This window comes from Astatotilapia calliptera, chromosome 23 (assembly GCF_900246225.1).
Source record: "Astatotilapia calliptera chromosome 23, fAstCal1.2, whole genome shotgun sequence".
Classification (NCBI taxonomy): domain Eukaryota; kingdom Metazoa; phylum Chordata; class Actinopteri; order Cichliformes; family Cichlidae; genus Astatotilapia; species Astatotilapia calliptera.
Genome location: NC_039323.1, coordinates 9,053,952 through 9,072,373, shown reverse-complemented (window position 1 = coordinate 9,072,373; position 18,422 = coordinate 9,053,952). Strand labels below are relative to the sequence as shown.

At 40.5% G+C, this 18,422-nt stretch overlaps 1 protein-coding gene across 2 annotated transcripts in view; it reads right to left on the bottom strand.

Moving 5' to 3' along the window:
• reps2 (RALBP1 associated Eps domain containing 2) overlaps nt 1-18,422 on the bottom strand; it is a 30,797-nt gene that overhangs the window by 3,063 nt on the left and 9,312 nt on the right. The window contains exons 5-19 of one of the 2 annotated variants that reach the window (XM_026159108.1): nt 14,042-14,150; nt 13,533-13,639; nt 13,306-13,447; nt 13,123-13,186; nt 9,649-9,817; nt 9,508-9,561; nt 9,203-9,281; nt 8,513-8,581; nt 8,124-8,172; nt 7,900-8,036; nt 7,516-7,577; nt 7,314-7,403; nt 3,636-3,722; nt 3,413-3,546; nt 2,111-2,216 (exon numbers count right to left, since the gene is read on the bottom strand). In XM_026159108.1, the coding sequence (XP_026014893.1) occupies nt 2,111-2,216; nt 3,413-3,546; nt 3,636-3,722; nt 7,314-7,403; nt 7,516-7,577; nt 7,900-8,036; nt 8,124-8,172; nt 8,513-8,581; nt 9,203-9,281; nt 9,508-9,561; nt 9,649-9,817; nt 13,123-13,186; nt 13,306-13,447; nt 13,533-13,639; nt 14,042-14,150 (1,458 nt within the window). The remainder of the gene's footprint in view (nt 1-2,110; nt 2,217-3,412; nt 3,547-3,635; nt 3,723-7,313; nt 7,404-7,515; nt 7,578-7,899; nt 8,037-8,123; nt 8,173-8,512; nt 8,582-9,202; nt 9,282-9,507; nt 9,562-9,648; nt 9,818-13,122; nt 13,187-13,305; nt 13,448-13,532; nt 13,640-14,041; nt 14,151-18,422) is intronic. The other variant, XM_026159109.1, reaches the window with a different exon arrangement.

Sequence of the window (18,422 nt, the reverse complement as noted above, 5' to 3'; positions counted from 1 at the left end):
ACGTAATCTCTGTATGACTTTATCAGTGTCTTACATCACTGTGGAAGAATTTTGGCAAACTCATCTTTACAGCTTTGCTTCATTTCATTCAGGTTTGCAGGCACTTGTTTATGCACGACGTTTCAGGCAGGTTGAGGTCTGGGCCATTGCAACTGCATGATTCTTCTCTTTTTCAGCCATTCTGTTGCAGTTTTGCTGCAGTGCATGTGCTCAATGTTCTTTTACATGATCCAGTTTTAGCCAAACTTTAGCTGTGGGGGACACAGCCATTTATTTCTAGAATATTTTGGTATACAGAGGAATTCATGGTTGTCTCAATGACTGCAAAGTGCTCAGGTCCTGCGGCTGCAAAACAAACCCAAATCAGCACGCATCCCCCACCATGCTCGACAGGTGGTATGAGGTGTTTATGCTGATGTGCTGTCTTTGCTTTTCTCTAAACGTAGTGCTGTGTGTTATGGTCTGACATGTCCATTCTGTCCGTCTAAAGGACGTTGTTCATGAAGTTTTGTGGTTTGCTCAGATGCACCTTTGCAAACCTAAGCTGTGCTGCCATGTTTTGCAGTTTCTCTGAGAATTGCTTAGTCTGAGCTTGTGGTGAATTTACTCAGATGTCGACTGCGGCATTGTGGTAAAACACCCAAATTCTCCAGACCATCAAATTGTTAAAATGTCTGCGTTTACAAAGCTGTTCACACTTGATTAGTGATGATTATTTAATCAAGAGTATCTGATTAGCAGCACCTGGCTACTACTTACCCTCATGGAAAGATGTACTCAGTATTTCACAGGACTGCACAGAGTCCTGTAAAAATATATTTTATGTCCATATATATGCCTGGTGGTCATGGTTTCCAGTCATTTTTATACATAAGGACTTCAGTCATCTCTATCAACTGATAATGGTCTAATGGTTCTCACCTAATATTACAAAGTAAATGTAGGAAGATTTTCAATTAAAAGTTTCCTATGATATTTTATTTTCATCAGCCATGTTTCTCAGCAAGACTCATAACCAAATTTGCTGACTTTTCAAAAAAGTGTTTTTAATCAGTGATTCTGACAACATATTAATCCACCCTTCATTTATGGATATTTTTCTTTAAACTTTCTTGAACTGTCTTTGTAAAAAGTCAAGTCTTCCTTTCCATCCAGCCTTCCTTCTGTCCCCACACATGCACACACCCTGTTGTAGTTGGATGCCTGACCGGCCCAGGCTATATTTTGAAGAAGACAGTTGTGAATGCCAGTGGCTGTTTGGTATTTCAATAAGGCTCAGGTCTATATAAAGACACATATGCCTTTCTCTGCAGAATTCCACAGATACTTTGAGGACGTGGGAGAATTAGAACAAATAAATATCATTCCAGATGACCTTTCACAAAGGGAAAGGAAACATAAATCCTTGAAATCTGAGAACAAAATAGCCTCTTTGCATGATATTTTAAGATGTTACAAAGTAGGTCCTTTGTTGGTAGCATTCTTCTCCTTTATATTCCTTTTCCTCTGTTGTATTAAAGCTATAAAAGCCCTGCATGGTAGCGTGAAGGTTCCGCTCCTGGATCATTTATGAGGAGAATGACAGGCATGCAGCATGTGCTCCAAATGTGAGTGAGAGTGTGTTCCACGGGCAGATCACCAATGCAAACAGCCAAGTCTTTGCCATTAGTTCAGCTATGACTGATGGGCAAAGGAGGGCAGACAGTTGAGCTTGAGGCTTTTCACAGAGTTGGATCGGTAGGAGCGTTTTGCTGTCAGCAGCAAAAGAGCAGAACTCAACTTCTGACACACGTTTGAGGGGATTTTGAAACCGAGTTAACTTGAACACTACCACGCTCTTGTGGTTGCAGCTGAAATGCAATGTTTAGTACTTCTGTTGTTTAATTGAACTGTCAGAGTTAAAGGTACACTGTAGTTCTGTGTGTCAAGCGGGCACCCTTTATATGTGTTTTCTAAGCACTGCAGGGCTGGTTTTCCCATTTCCCAGAGTCTTGAAGGAGGTGGAGGGCAGGGAATGTGAGAAAGTTGTAAATGGGCACACACCGCTACAGCAAAACCCAAGTGGTATATACAAAGTGTCATGAGCTCAAAAAATACCACATGAACTAACCTTAAGTTGCTGCTGGAGTTCGCTATTAAGGCGTGTCAGCACAGCATTGGTTTCCCTGTTCTTACGGATAGCCTGCTGGATCTCCCTCTTCTGTCTGGGCAGCAGTCTGAAAGAATTTCATACAGTTTTTATTTGCTATTAAATAGAATTTTAAGGTGAATAAAACAGCATGGCATGGCTATAACAATCTCCAGTTCTTCCAGCTTATCAGAGGTTTGAACTTTGCACGTCAGAAGAATAAGACCAGTTGCAGGGGTCGCTGCAACTAGGAGGCCTCCGCTGTTATTGATGATCACCGTGTATCGCACTGACAGTTTCAATGAGCAGTCTGGTCAATAAGGAGACAGAAGCACACATGGTAGAGTCATTATAGTGAGTTAGAGTGTGCCTTAATGTCTGGTGAATTCCCCTCTTTGGGTGGGTTTTGTGGGTTTTACGATCACTTAAGAGCATGTAGGTACTTTTAAGAAGCTCTTTGACCTGCATTAACTCATTTTTCTGGCCACTTGAGGTAGAGCAACAAGCTGTAAACATTGGTATATTTTACTCATAAAGTTTACAAGAACTTTGCATGCAGTGACCTTTAAAGCTTGAAACAAAAACTGCATTTTCTCCAATTTGAGGCTCCAAAAGTTAGTCACCTGACAGTCAAGTTGTGTGTTACAATGCTCAGAAATGAACATGTTTAGAGTCTGACAGAAAAAGGGTTTTTTGTTTCTATTGTTTTTATAATTTACCTGTTTTGCTTCTGGTAGGACTTAAAGTTATTAGCTGCTGCTTTGACACCTTTCAGACCTTTGCTAGGCCTCACTTGATCTAATTTGAGCCACTGAGCTGGATCTCTCCACTATGTGTTTGTTGTGCGAGTGTCTTCTGAAGGTTTTTTTTAATGGTTTAACGAATAAAGGTTAAAACCTGTTGGTCATTAAATGCAAAGCTGGTTTACGGCATTTCCATGTTGGCTTCACATTTTAAGACCTAGAAGCATCAACGGTCACTGCTGGCTTAAAATAAATGATTAAGTTGAGGCTTCAAAATACAGAATCCAAAATTAATGAGTGACAGTGGCCAAGTCCATCTTTGACATGCAGGCTGTAGGCTAACACATTTAAGAAAACCTCACAGTATTCTGTCAGTTTATCACTGCAACCAGCGATTTATGTAGTTATTCTCTTATATAAAGCAATGGCTACACCAAATTTAACACAGGTTAGTGTTCCTGGCTACATTTTAACCACTGCTAAAAGTGGTGGCTATTTTTAGCCAAAGTGATCAGTGTCACAAGTTAAATGTTTGACTAACTTTTGAGGAGTTTTAGCAGGAGGAGGAAATGGCACCGCTGGCGGAGGTACAGTCTCCAGGTTTTGGCTCTCTGGGAGATATTTCCTGCGAACTGGCTTCTGTGGAGGTTGATTGTGAGAGGCGGCAGTCATGTCCTGAAACCATAACAGATGAAAAGATAGAATTATTGTAAGAAAGACACTGACTGTTACACAAGAGGAGTGGCTCAGTGAGCAGTCCTGACCTGTTGTGAAGGATTCGTCATGTCCTCAGTGCTGAGCCCAAATCTGGAGTGTGGCCCCTGATCTTCAGGTTTCACACTGCTCTCCTCCTAAAGGCAATAAACCAAAAAACTTGGCTTGGACGTTTGTCATGTAAGATAGATGATAAAAGATCTATTCCTCCACGGAGAAAAGAGTGTTGATGCCATGATGAGGTGAATTAAATTGAGAGAGGAGCTATAAAGAGGCAGAAAGAAATGTGCTGGCCCTGACCGTGTATAAATCAGCACCTTCCCTGCAGGGACTGCGATGTAGGGCTCTCCAGACACGGCCTGCTCAGGGGCAGCCATGATGGATTACTTTGCTTTTATTGCATCACCTTGCTGCCTTATTCCTTTGTTTTAAGATGTTTAATGTGTCACCACATGATTTTTAGGGCGAAAGTGTGAGGACAGGCCCTAGTTTTGTGAAAGTTGAAGGCATTTCTTACAGCCTTTCCCATCTGTTAATGTTGGATTTAGTGAATTTGATCCGCTAATTTGTCCGGGCTGCAGTCTTCACTGTGGCGGCAGTGGGCTTTCGTGATGCTTAAAGCAGGCTCCTGTTGTAAATTGTACCCAAGAAACCTAAAAATGCATTTTGCTCAGAAACACCAACTGACTTTCAAATAAATGGCCCTGAGATTCACTGCTCCATTGGACGCGAAACACAGCCACAGCATGGAAACATACAGACGCTGTAGTAGTTGCTACAGCGGCAAAAAAACCACAGCAGAACCATAAGCAGAGTGTGTGGTCAAATCAGCTGCAAAGGCTGGTATTAAAGAAGTGCCATCACTGTCAGTTTCTAGAGCGTGCATTTTTCAAACTTTCCTCATTCAACTGGAATATTTAAGAGCAATGAGACAAAGGAAGCTTATTCAAACAAGAGGAAACAAAACACAAACTGGACACAACAAATGAATCAAAAACAGACAACTTTAACCTTGTCCAACTTTCTGTCTGAATGTATCAATGCATGCAATGGATCAACTGGACTCTCTCCACTCCTGGAAGAGACCAGTGGACCTTGGTAAGCACCAGGGGCGTAATTTCCAGGGGGTTAGGGGGGTTATGACCCCCTTAATAATCAGACCCAACCAATATACCACCCCAACCCCCAATGTTCAGCACAAAGTTGCACTGATGGTAAGCACGGATAATAACTGAGCTAACAGATACGTTAATATGTTCTACTGTGGCAATAACATAGACTGTACCTAAAAGATGGACATGGTTACAGTGATGCCACCCACTGGTTTGTTAACTACAAATCTCTCACTCGCAAACTTTGTGGCTCAGTCACAAAGCAGGCCCACCCTAAAAATAAACCCCGATTTGGTCTCTCATTTGCTCTGACCACAAATTTCACGTTGCGTTAAATACAACTTAAATCTAACAATTGAGACGTAAAACGTGACATCAAAGCTTTTACTGACCTCACAGATCAAGTTTACCATTAGGGTCATTTCTCCCAGGCTTTCAGAAAATAACTAAATAACAATATCAGTACTTCAACAAGCTTCATTCCTCCCTCTAGTTTTCTCTTAAATGCAGTGCATGATGCTTCAATAGTGACCACCTGTTTTTCACCACATGTAGGGCTACTTTGACTTCAGCGCATCAGGTATAGTAATACTCACTACAGAATATAGCCTGTAATACAGTAAGTAATGAGTGATTTCAGACATAGCCATGTACTTAAACTGCTCCCATGAGTTCCCCACAAAAGCAGGTGTCAAAATATTCACACTTAACTCAAGATTGACATGTTTTATGTAAAAGGAAGTTATTTTTAAGGACGCTTATACTTCACTGATTTACAATGCCTCTCTGAGGAGCTTGGGCTGGTGTGGATTTCTATTTGCCTTACTAAGTGAGAAATGTACATCTTATAGCTACCTTTGGGATGATCTAGTGCAGCTGGTTTTAATTAAGTAAAACACCATGTGGGGAGACAGAGAGATGGCCGTGCTCTATCGTGATGGGGAGGAGAAGAAAGAGTAATGGATCCAAGGTCAGAGTGAGAGTAATGAAAGGGCACCTTAAAGATAAGTGATGACAAAGACAGAAGTTAGAACTGAGTGATTTACAGCAGTGGTCTCCAACTGTTTTTGCGCCACGGACTAGTCTATGTCTGACGATTTTCACCGACCAGCCTTTGATGTATTTATCCGCAACACCTTAAAGTAAAAGCAGTACCGGTACAAAAAAAAGAAGATTTATTCATAAGACCCAGGAAAACCGAGTTAACAATAAAAACAACTTAAAAAATAACAATAAAAACCAATAAAAACCATAAATTTTACATTCGAGCCTCAACTCTCACGGCCCTGTACCAAACAACTCACGGACCGGCCCGGGGGTTGGGGACCGCTGATTTACAGCATTCAAAAACTAGAAAAAACCCCACATCCACACCAAAACGTAGGCAGATGCTGGGCCAATAACAAATCTAATCTATGCACATTTTTAGCACGCCACAAAAACTGACACTTCAAGCACATCTTGTCTAATGAAGAGTATGATTTAGAACACACAACACCTGATGCGAGGGGCAGTACTGAAGCAGGAGCTGCTTTGCCTTTTGACCTTAAAACTACATATGATTTTTGTAATGAAAGCCAGAGGTTTGGACGCCATAAAGCCAGAAAAAGCTGCCAAAATCGCTTCACTCCCACAAGAAAAACAAATACTGAACATAGCTGCGCAAATACAATAACCTTTGAGAAAGGAATGGGGATTTTTTTTCCACCTGCAGTTCCAGGAAATGTAGTGCAGTAAAATACAGTACTTTTCCATGTGCACACAGCGTTGATTATGGCTGTGGGGTGTGCGGCTCATTTAAACAAACACACACATTGATAAAAGTACCAAATGCACCACAGTAATTAGCGTTTGTGTTACTTATCATACGGCAGCAGTGAAGTTTATAAAGCGATTCATTAGAAAGCAACCACAAAATCAGCTCAGTTTTACAAGCAGCATATGTGCTGAAGGACACGGAGGATTCTGAAGTGAGGATACTTCCTAATATGGTGCTTACCCATGATTTTTAGATTAGGCTTCCTACTGAAGGAAGAGGAAATGTCTAAGTTGTCAGACTATGGAGAAGTACAAAAATGACACAAAGAGAAAAAGGAAGTGCTCTTCCTGAGAGGATGCAGGAGTATTTCAAAATAAAATAAATGATGAGCAGAACCATCAGTTTAATTTATTACAAACCTTTCAGCATTTTCACAGGTCCTTAAAGCCAACTATCATTAAAAACATACTGAAAGGAACGACTCGTGTATTGCGTTCAATTCAGTCTGAATGTAACTCGCTTTAAGAAACTGAGTAGCACCACTGGAAACTCTTTGAGTAGTACCGCCTTCTCAGGAAGGATTTTTAACAAATACACAATTTAGGCTTTAAAAAGCCATCTAATTTGCATGGACTTTCATGTACACTTCTGTCAACCTTTTCATTTATTTGTGTCTCGTAATAGAAACTCATACTTTTCCCAAGCACGTCTTTGATGACACTTTTATATATCTGCGATGGAAAGTTGTGAAGTGGAAAATGCTGACGTTTCTTTTTGTAACTGCAATTTGTGTTGCTGTTTGCTACATTTGCAAATTCCCACTGAAACAAAGGCAGACGTTCAGGTTTAATGCTCACCTCTTCTCTGAAGTGACTGAAGTCAGCAAAGTTTGGCTGCTGCACTTTGCTCTGGACAGTTTTCTCCGAAGCGCCGATAAAATGAGAAACCTGACAGGAAAGAAGATTTCTGTCACTTTTAATCTGAGAAAAAATGATGTTGTTGTATTGCTTTGCTCAGCATGCAGTACTACCGTCAAAATCTTAATCAAACAGGAATTACCTGCGAAGCTGTCGGTCTAGGAGGGAGGGCTGGAGGAGGCAGCAACCATCCACTTTTTACTCCTGGAATCCCAAGTGAAAAGCTTACATTGCAATGATGTCATACCCCTGCTTTGCTCTCGGGATACAGATTTCCCTCCTTAAACTCAAATATACCATGCACATTTATAACCACAAACTGAATGGCTCTCTTGTGAGTCTCTCACCTTTCAGACTGAATACTGAAAACCACGCATCTCCATTTCTGCTTTTGTTCCCCGTAAAAGGAGAACTGGCATAAACGACGCATATTAACTCAGTTGCAAAACGCACTGCTGCTCCCAGCTGTTTGTGCTTCTCACCTTCCGTATTGCAGAGATAATATGATGGGAGGAGCAGGTCATACCTGGAGCGCCCTGCTGGAAGAGCTTATTGAGGTCCAGCGATGAGGCCCTGGAGTGGGTCTTCTGGGGTCGAGGGGGAGGGGTGGGTGGCTCCTCGGCCTTCTTCATAGCGTCTTCGATTGAAGTGCTGGAGTAGGACCTGGAGGTCACACGGATGAGAAAATGTAATAATGGTTAATGAGCAGCTCAAGTTGAATCATTTTAGTTGGAGTGGGTTCATTGTCACCTTGGTCTAGTTTTTGTCTTCATCTGTGGATCCAGATCTTGAGGCGGTTCTGTAAGAAAGATGAATACTAATAAGTGTGCTCATTTTCAATCAATCATCTGTAGGCAGATAATAACCACTAGGGTTACTTTTTATTTTTATCTTTCACCAAAAATATATCTTACATCTAGCCAGGAGAGAGTCGTGCGCTTAGAAAACGCAACCAAATCACAACAAACAAGCATTTTCACCGAAACAGACAAAAGAGGAAAGATCCCCAACTCAGAGAAAGTACTGAGGTATTTGTGGCACCCCACCAACCCGAGCTCATCTGAAACTTGTAGCACATGATGTACTTTTACACAGGAACAGAGAAATCTCCCCCATGCTAAGGGAAGGGTTAGTTTCACCTGGCCGCTCAGGAAAAGCACTGAGCTGAAGAGTTACTTTGTCTTGAGATGTCGCGAGCATCTTCACATCTGTAGACACAGTAAAAAAGAAAGATCAGAAATGACGATGCAACAAAAAAAGTGTTTTTTTCCCCCCCGTATTTAAAAACTCTGATAAGCAATAAAGACCTTTTGCCTTAACTCTGCTTAGACTAATAATGTCTTCATACATACTCGGCCCCCAAGGGCCCACTCTGAAACACCTATCCATCAAGAGCATATCAGAGCAGCATTTACTCACTACTTAAGAAATTATGGTTCACTGAATAGATTTGCTTTATTTCAGTATCGCATAAACTGAGATCTTTTTTTGGACTAAGAAATAACATATGTTAGCATTCTCTCTCTGCTTTGTTTACTCTTAGAGGATGAGTGGGATAACAGACATGTATTGTCCTTTTGTTTGTTAGTGTAAGGAAATTACCATACTTACTGTATGGTGGATTTATTTCTGTGCAAATGGCTTGGAGAGAAGAAGTACTGAAAGAGCACCATGGGACTTTTTGAGAACCATTATCCCAGTTACTATAGTGTTATACCTTTGGGGAGAGTACCTAGTTCAAAGTGAATCTGTTTTACATGTGATTTTAATAAGCATAACTTTTTTACATTTGTTACTCAAAAAAACAAAACTAATTGCTTTATAATTACCTTGTTTACTAGATTCTTCTTTCAAGTCTTGTTTCGTTGAGGTTAAGCTTGGCTGGAGTCTCTGCATAATGCTCGGATCCTAAAAAAACATGGCGCGAAGAAAATCAGGACGTGCAAAGACTGAAATAGTTTAAAGTGTGCATTTCAGGAAGTAAAAGATGCTCTAAGCTCAACCTGTTGCCTGGTATGCAATGTACTTGAACCTGGTTGTTCTGTCTCGTGTTCAGCTTGCTAGTGCCCCCTACAGGCAACAGGATGAAACTACAAATAAACATTTTAAACAAACCACTGACGATTTGTTTTACCATCTGATTCGGCCTCCGTCCAGGATCCTCAAAGACAATTAAAGGCCCTGTACTCTGTTGAGAAAGCATGGTATAAAGAGCCCAAGTCTGAATAAATTCATAGCCCAAATAATTAATTTTTGCTACTTGTGTCCGTCGTACTTCATGAGTGTCCGGTATGTCCTCTTCGTGCTGCATGAACCCCGGCCGCAGGCTGGGAGGCAGCGTCTCTGGGAGAGGGTAACCATTCTTTCGGGCCACAATCAAGTGGAACGCTGTGCAAAACTCAGAAAACGTGAGAGCCCCATCTCTATCCACATCACTCAGCTCCCTTTAAAAGAAATGACACACAAAGAATATATGCAAAACCTGAGAATGGAGCTGTGAAACAATAATAACACATAAAGCTGCATGAAACTATTCTGTTAACACTTTGTATTTAAGTTTCGTGGAAAGCACCTGGTAATCTGTTCAAAATTCTTGGAAAATATAGCTTTCTTTGAAACTGAATCTTTATTTAAAATCAGATAAAGATTAATTTAGTAGCAGGCATGCAGCGCACGGACCACAAAGACTACTTAAACCAGTAATATGTTAGAATCAGTTGAGCAGAAGTATATAAATTACAGTCTCCAGTTTCATAAATTTGTGACATATTACCAAGTTCTTTCCAGGAAACTATTATAATTACAGGGACATTAATCTGAAATTATACACCAGTAAAATGAAGTGTTGCCACAATGTTTACTTGGCCTTTTAAACATGATACTGCATTAGCGGTTAGCAGGCATTCTGTATAGATTTTGTCTTATTCAAAATTTATTACAAGTGAAAGCTAAGCCATGACATACTGTATAATAACATAAACTGTGAAGATATAAGCAAATACTCTTCTGTCAACATTACAGAAAGAGTTTGACGCTGACGCCAACCTCTGCTGGCAGGCAGTTAGCAAAGCTATTGAGTTATTCTGATAGCCTGCTTCTAGCATTATAAGCTAAAGCTAAGCTAACTTGCTGCTACCGTCATATTTTTCTTTCTTAATGTTAATATTCAATTCAATTCAAGGTTCTTTATTTGTCACATGCATAGTTATACAAGTATAACACACAGTGAAATGTAGCCTGACACGCTCCTCGACATGTGCAAAAATGGGGGGGGGGGGGGGGGGGGGGTAGAGGAAGAACATTATATATATATATATATACACACTATGGCACGATACCACTTTTTTATGTCCGATACCGATTCCGATATCATAAATTTGGATATCTGCCGATACCGATATGAATCCGATATAGTGTTTTTTAATCAACAAAACTGTTTTTTTTTTAAATATCTTGCTGCATTTTGTATAAGTTCATACTCAAGTTTAAAACAACAACTACACTAAAGCTATTCTGTTATACCTGTATGCAAAAAAAAAAATATTTCATAGTTCAGCAATACTGATCAATCTAATAAACTTAAACCTACTCAATCCTCCCTATTCTGGTATTTTAAAGAGTACTTAGCGTAAATATTAAGCAACCTAACTAATAGGGTTCCAACGCCCAGCAACAAAAATAAAAAAATAAAAAAATAGGGAACCACCCCTCACGCTCCACCTCATGATGCTTAATCGACGTAATCAACCTTAATTTGATGCAGTGTGAAAAAAAAATGCACAGAAATCAATTATTTTTCAAGAAATATTAAATAGATTCAACATCTTTCTTCAACAAAATTGCAGACTGCACAGATGGTACCTTCCCAAAGGAAAAAGTACTATAGCTTACTAGGGTATATATATTAGACTTAATAGTCACTATATACAGTAATTGACTTCTATTCATTTTACATCAAATTAAAACTTTGGGTGTAAGATTTGGATAATTATTTATTAAAAGCGAGACATTTTAAATGAGAATAAGAAAGAAAAGTATGTCTTTGTGCCCCCTTTTCCCTGTTAATGCCCTATCGGCCCCCCTGGCTAAACTTTGCTAGATCCGCCCCTGCACAGTTACCAGCGTCAGCTACGTAGAAAAAGATCCTCGAGTAGAAAGTAATAATAAATAAATTCTAACAACAGCTGATCAAGCTTAAACGTGCTGCTGTTGTTCAGCCGCTGGTTTCCTCTTTCTGGTGCAAAGTGGGCCAAAAACAAACCAGAGAGACGTACTCGCGACAGAAAAGCCGATCAGCTGATCATTAAGCAGTTTCATGATTGAAGTAGCAGCAGGAGAGGCAGTCGCTTGTTAAGCTTAACGCAGGAATGCTTTACAAACATTCAGAGATGGACTTACACACTTGCTTTACTTCTCTCGGGGATAACTTTGTCGGAGATGAAATGCCGGGTTGCTAGCAAAGCTCCAAATGCTATCCAGACCACCGACAGGTCCCGCATGCCACAGCTGCTCTATCACGTGATGCATACTGCTCCGACGTGCTAACGTTCTGAGGTGAGTTACGGCGTGTTGCAAGTTTTGTGAGGTGCTTTCGTGATATTCAATGGATCGGATTACATTTTTTATTTTTCTCCGATATCCGATCCAGTAATTTAGGTCAGTATCGGACCGATACCGATACGTAATATCGGATCGGTCCATCTCTAATACACACACACACATTGGGTGAATGTGCAGTAGTAGCAGCAAGCAGATGAATTCTGTACATTAATATGAATAGACATCTGACTATTTTACAGGATAGACAATATAAACATATTTAAAATTAAAGGTAAATTGTTACTGAGTTAACTAACGAAAGCATAACAGTAACACAGCAAAAAAAGGAATCCCCAAATGTCCAACTTTTAAAAACAGGGAGTAATAGCCTCATGTCTTTATGTTCAAGGTTTTCTTACTCAGTCACAGACTAGTTACGTAAATAAGCTAATTTGACATTTGTGTTTGCTGATCTCTGTTTCATCCCAGCAGCCAAGATAAGGTAACCTAGCGTGTTGACTAGAAATACTGTAGACTGTATATACTTGTATTCATTTATTATTATTAAATTGACATAAACTACGATACCATGAGTAAATATTTTAGTGCCAATAATAATATAATAATAAAATGCCAATTTAACCACCAACTGCTGTTATATGGCATTTTATGTTAATGTTTATCTGCTTACAGCTTCATTCTTCCCATCTAGCAGTGAGTAGAATTACATGAAAGTAAATAATCATAGTTCCAAGGATATAAGACTAATTTTGAGACTGCCTAAACTCAGCATTACTCAATTTACCGAGCCATTAAGAAGACTACTGTCTTCACCAGTGGGTTATAGTTTGATGTCCATAAGCTGGAGCTTCATTTTTTTATAAATCTAACTGTGCCAAAAAAAAGAAAAACAATAATTTTTTAAAAAAGTTGTAATTTCAAATAAGAGGAAATTAAACCAGTTTTCCAGTTCAAACTAATGTAATCTCATCTTCCCCCTTTATTTCATTAAATAAAGAGTTAAAGAATGTTCCTGAGGCGAAACCTTTTCCCTTTGAGGAGGAGAAGTGTAGCACTGGTCTGCACTTTAAAAACAAAGGCCTCTGTCTGCCTCAGAGGGCATGCTGAGGCTCTTGGCTGAAAAACACCAAACTGACCCCAGAGCAGAACAAGGACACAGACAACACCATCATAAGTCAGCAGCACTTACCAAATGTGGGACAGCTCTGGAATTGGGAGCTTGGATTTTGTGAAGAAATTTTTTGCTACAGCTCCTTGAAATAACAAAGTGCAAAAAACAGTGAAATACTTTTATAGCAAGATGTTTTTTTTTTGTTGTTGTTTTTTTAATCTTTAGATGAATGCATTTGAGGTGCAGGTGGGCTGTCCATACCCAGGATGAGAGCCCCCAGGTCAGGCTGCAGGCTCTTGAATTGATTAGTGTAATACTCCAGCTGTTCCTCTGTGATCCTCCAGGGGTCATCCTCAGTATAATCTGAAACAGCCTGCTGCTCGAGCCTTTCTACTGAGGAAGCCTGAGCACATACAGAAAATCAAAGTGGCATAATACAGACTTAATAAAACATATTTGTAAATCTTTAAAGAGAAAAACATCAGTACCTGAGCCATAGCTGGATGCTCCACAGTGGGTTTGGTCCCGTATTTGCTTGGTGAGGAGTGCTGCTCCAGCTGAACGATCGGCCGCGAGGAATGTTTGCTTTCGTAGGCTGAAGGATAGAAGAGAAAAACACAGCTTTGACGGAGGAGAAACTTGAGACTGACATGCAATGATTTCCTGCTGATTACACTCCTGAAAAATGTGATCTGAGAGAATGAAAGATTTACAGATCAAAAGGAACCGTGAGAAGAAAGAAACCGAAAGTTTCGAGGAATGAACAGGTGTCAGAAACTCAGGAAAACCTCATCGTTTTCATTTCTCAGTCCGAATTATTTGTTAATTACAAATGTACAAGCAAGCTCCAAACATGCTAAATCAGACAGTTTATGGCACGTGAAGAATCTGGAGAACTCTACAACTGCACAGATGGTGGTAGAACTTAACTTAAAAGGGAAAAAAGGGTTTTTAAAATTCTGATTTCCAGCTTTAATAGGAGTGAAAATGATCTCACCGATTTGCGGGTCAACTCCATTTCTCTGCTTGGCGTATGGGTAACTGCGATATGTCAATGGCGAGCGAGGTGGTGAGCTACACGGGGATCGTGGTGGCGACCAAGGTTCCTTTAAATACAGGGACAGTATAAATGAGGGGTGGGTAATCGATTTTCCAAAGAGCCCACATGAGAAACAGATACTGTTGCAGACAGGACAAACAAGTAACCTGAACTTAGTTGTGATCAATATTAATTTTATCTCTCTCAAACCGTGGAGGAAGTATTTGTTATTTCACACAAACAAACCAGCATGTAGCACGTGAACATTTCTCTAGGTGACAGGCATCTTTTTGGGGCAGACGGGCTCCACCTCAACGCCTGGGGACGCCGTTTGCTGTCCGCCAATTTGGCATTTGGCGTACAGCACTCCCGCACATCGCCACTGTCTGCCACTGACTGATGTTCCCCTTGTCCCAGCTCCTATATTTGTTCCACTTTTAACAGTAATACACAAAACTCTGGACTAGGACCTTTCTCTCCCACAGTCAACACAATACCCGTCATAATCACAAACAGAGAGCAACAGAATTATCATAAATCCAGTAACTCCAAAAACATTAATAACCTCCGGCCTCTTCAAAAATATCAACATCCATTCAACTCTATTGTCAATAATCCACCAGTCTCAATCAGTATGGCACTTTTAAATGTCCGCTCTCTGTTAAACAAGTCTTTTATTATTAATGATTTAATTTTAGATAATAAACTTGACTGTTTATTTTTAACTGAAACATGGCTGGGTTCGGATGCACCAGTTGTTCTCACTGAGGCCTCCCCACCAAATTTTAATTTCTCTTTTTCTATTAGAAGTGGTAAGAGAGGTGGTGGGACTGCATCTTTAGCCAACAACACACTCACCACCAAACAAATTTTATTTGATCATTTTACCACTTTTGAATTCCATACTATTGTTTTCAGCAGCCCTCCAGTTTTATCTGTCACAATTTATAGACCACCTAAAGACAGCGCTGCTTTTATCAAGGAATTCTCAGAATTTTTAACAAACATACATTCAAAATATAATATGATAATTTTAACCGGTGATTTTAACCTGCACATAGATAATCCTTCTGACCCTGCAACAAAAGAATTCTTAAACATTCTTCACTGTTTGGATTTTATCCAGCACGTCACGCAGCCGACTCACAACAGAGGACACACTCTGGACCTGGTCATCACCCATGGGCTGTCCACCAGCGTGTCCTCTGTTGTTGACTTGGCTGTCTCTGACCACTACTGTGTGTTTTTTAACATCACCGGTTTTATTCAGCGGAAGACCTCGGTGCGAACTGTGAGGAGGCGCTATCTAACCTCTGAAGTGGCTGCAAATTTTACCAGGGTTTTAGTCAAATGCCCCCCTGTGATTTTACCTGCACCCTGCGATTTGATTTTTAGTTATTTTAACAGCAAACTGAAGAAAAGCCTTGACTCCGTTGCTCCACTCACCACCAAAAAGATTAACGTAAAACATGCATCACCCTGGAGAAACGAAGAAGTCAAAAAACTCAAAAGAAATTGCAGGGCAGCAGAAAGGAGATGGAGGAAAAATAAAAATAATATCAACCATCAAATATTTTCCGAGCAACTTAAAATGTACAATAATACATTAAGGAAGTCAAGAAATTCATACTTCGCCAAAATAATCAGTATTAACAAAAATAATCCCAAGGTCCTCTTTTCCACCATAGATCATTTATTTAACCCTGATTTTAAAAGCTCCAAAAGAACCCCCACAGACTCGCTCTGTGAGCAGTTTGCAGACCACTTCAGGGGAAAGATCAGCGCCATCAGATCTGATATTTTATCTAATCGCGATATGATTGTAAACACATCTGAGGGCTCGATTGTACCTGAGGAGACACTGGACAGCTTTGTCCTGGTTAATGCTGAGAACTTTCAGAAAGTTTTCTCCACAGTGAGACCCACCACATGTCTTTTAGATCCAATTCCTTCTTCACTCTTTAAAACACTTTATGGATTTTTTGCATTACAGTAATCAATGCGACTGGTACATGATGAATTGCTCTCTTCAGTTGGGTGTCTTCCCTGCTGCCTTTAAAACGGCGGTGGTGAGGCCCCTTCTGAAGAAGAGCAATTTGGATTGTAATGATTTTAATAACTACAGACCTGTATCCAACTTACCATTTTTAAGTAAAGTCTTAGAAAAACTTGTTTTTACTCAGATTACTGATTTTCTCAATGATAGACAGATCCTGGAGATATTCCAGTCTGGATTTAGGGAGAACCACAGCACAGAGACTGCTCTCCTAAAGGTTTTAAATGATCTTAGATGTAACTGGGACGCCCAAAAGCTCTCAGTCCTGGTGCTACTGGATCTAAGCGGAGCCTTTGATACAGTAGACCACGCTATTCTTTTAAACAGACTAAAACACATGGTGGGCCTCTCTGGTGCTGTACACAACTGGTTCACTTCCTATCTCTCTGACAGAACTTTTATGGTGAGTATGGATACATGCTCCTCTAAGATCCATAGAATGACATGTGGTGTGCCTCAAGGGTCGGTTCTAGGCCCTGTACTTTTTAATTTGTATATGTTGCCTCTCGGCAGTGTCATCAGGAGGCATGGAGTGAACTTCCACAGTTACGCTGATGACACGCAGCTGTACATCTCCGTGTCTCCTGATGACACCAGACCAATGGATGCCCTTTTTAACTGTATCTTGGATATAAGATCTTGGATGGCAGAAAACTTTTTACAGCTTAACCAGGACAAAACTGAAGTTTTAATTGTCGGTCCTGAGGCTCAGAGAGAGAAACTCTTGTCTAAATTACAGGCATTTTCACTATGTCCTTCGCTACAAGTGAAAAACCTGGGTGTTATTTTTGACTCTGAGCTTGGTTTTATCCCACATGTTAAACATGTAACCAAAATTGGATTTTATCATCTAAAGAATATAGCCAGAGTCCGCCCTATTCTCTCTCGGGCCAACACGGAGATGCATGCTTTTATTACCAGTCGCATTGATTACTGTAATGCCCTGCTCTCTGGTCTTCCTAAGAAGAATATTTCAACTTTACAACTTTTGCAAAACTCGGCAGCTCGTGTGCTGACGAAGACCAGAGGGCGGGCCCACATTACACCGGTTTTAGAATCGCTGCACTGGCTCCCCGTGTGTTTCAGGATCGATTTTAAAGTTCTTTTATTGGTTTTTAAATGTCTTAATGGTCTTGGGCCTTCTTGTCTTTCAGATATGCTTTTACCGTATGAACCCTCGCGGACCCTGAGGTCCTCTGGTACTGGCCTTTTGATTGTCCCTAAAGTCAGGACACATACTCACGGAGAGGCAGCTTTTCAGTGGTATGGTCCTCGTCTGTGGAACAGCCTGCCGGAGGAGCTCAGGGCCGCAGAGAACGTACATGTTTTTAAGAACAGGCTCAAGACCCACCTTTTTAATTTAGCTTTTCCTTAGCGTTTATTTATTTTTTATGCTTATTTATTCTATCCTGTTATTCTATTATTAATTTAGGATTTACCTAATATTTCTTGATTTTATTCTTATTCATTTTTTAATCTTCTTACTCTATTTATATTTATATTTATATTTATATTGTATCCTGTTCTTATTTATTTTATCATTTTACCCTGTATACATCGTATTGCGTCATATCTCCAGTGTTTCCTCGGAGGGCGCTCTCTGCACCGGGGCTGTTATTGACCGTGGCTGCTGGGTCTCTGGGGTCCTCTCAGCCTGGTTGGGGGGCTCCTTTGCCTCCCTCCGGCTGTGTGCCCAGCCCGGAGGCTGCGGTCTGTGACCGGCTCCCGGTGCAGACGGCTCTCTGTTATAATGTTTCCTCACTTGGCTCATGCGAGCCCAGCCCAATTTTTACTCTTTAAGTGTGCGCGTGTGTGTATGTGTGTGTGGGTGGGGGTATATATGTGTATTGAGAGTGTGGGGAGTGAGTTGGAGGGTGGGGTGGGCTGCTTTTAACTATGTAAAGCACTTTGTGCTACATTTTTTCTGTATGAAAAGTGCTTTATAAATAAAGATTGATTGATTGATTGATATACAGCCTAAGATTCTGCCTACCTAAGTGGCCGATGCTGTTGCTAGTATTTCTATTTGTCCACAGTGTGCTCTGCAGTTTTGGTGCCCCAAAAAAAATTGGTTGATGGTGGCGTTTCTCCTGGGTAGGAGGGAAGAATGGTACCATTACAGCCATTTTGGGCTGCGTCAACACGTTGTCAACGATAAGTTATAGCAGATTTGCAGTTATGACGTACCTACAGCATAGATTTAATGCAGAGGACTAAATCAAAAACACCTTACACAGACCATAAGATGTGTGGCATCAGTAAGAAGAACAGGGACACCATGAA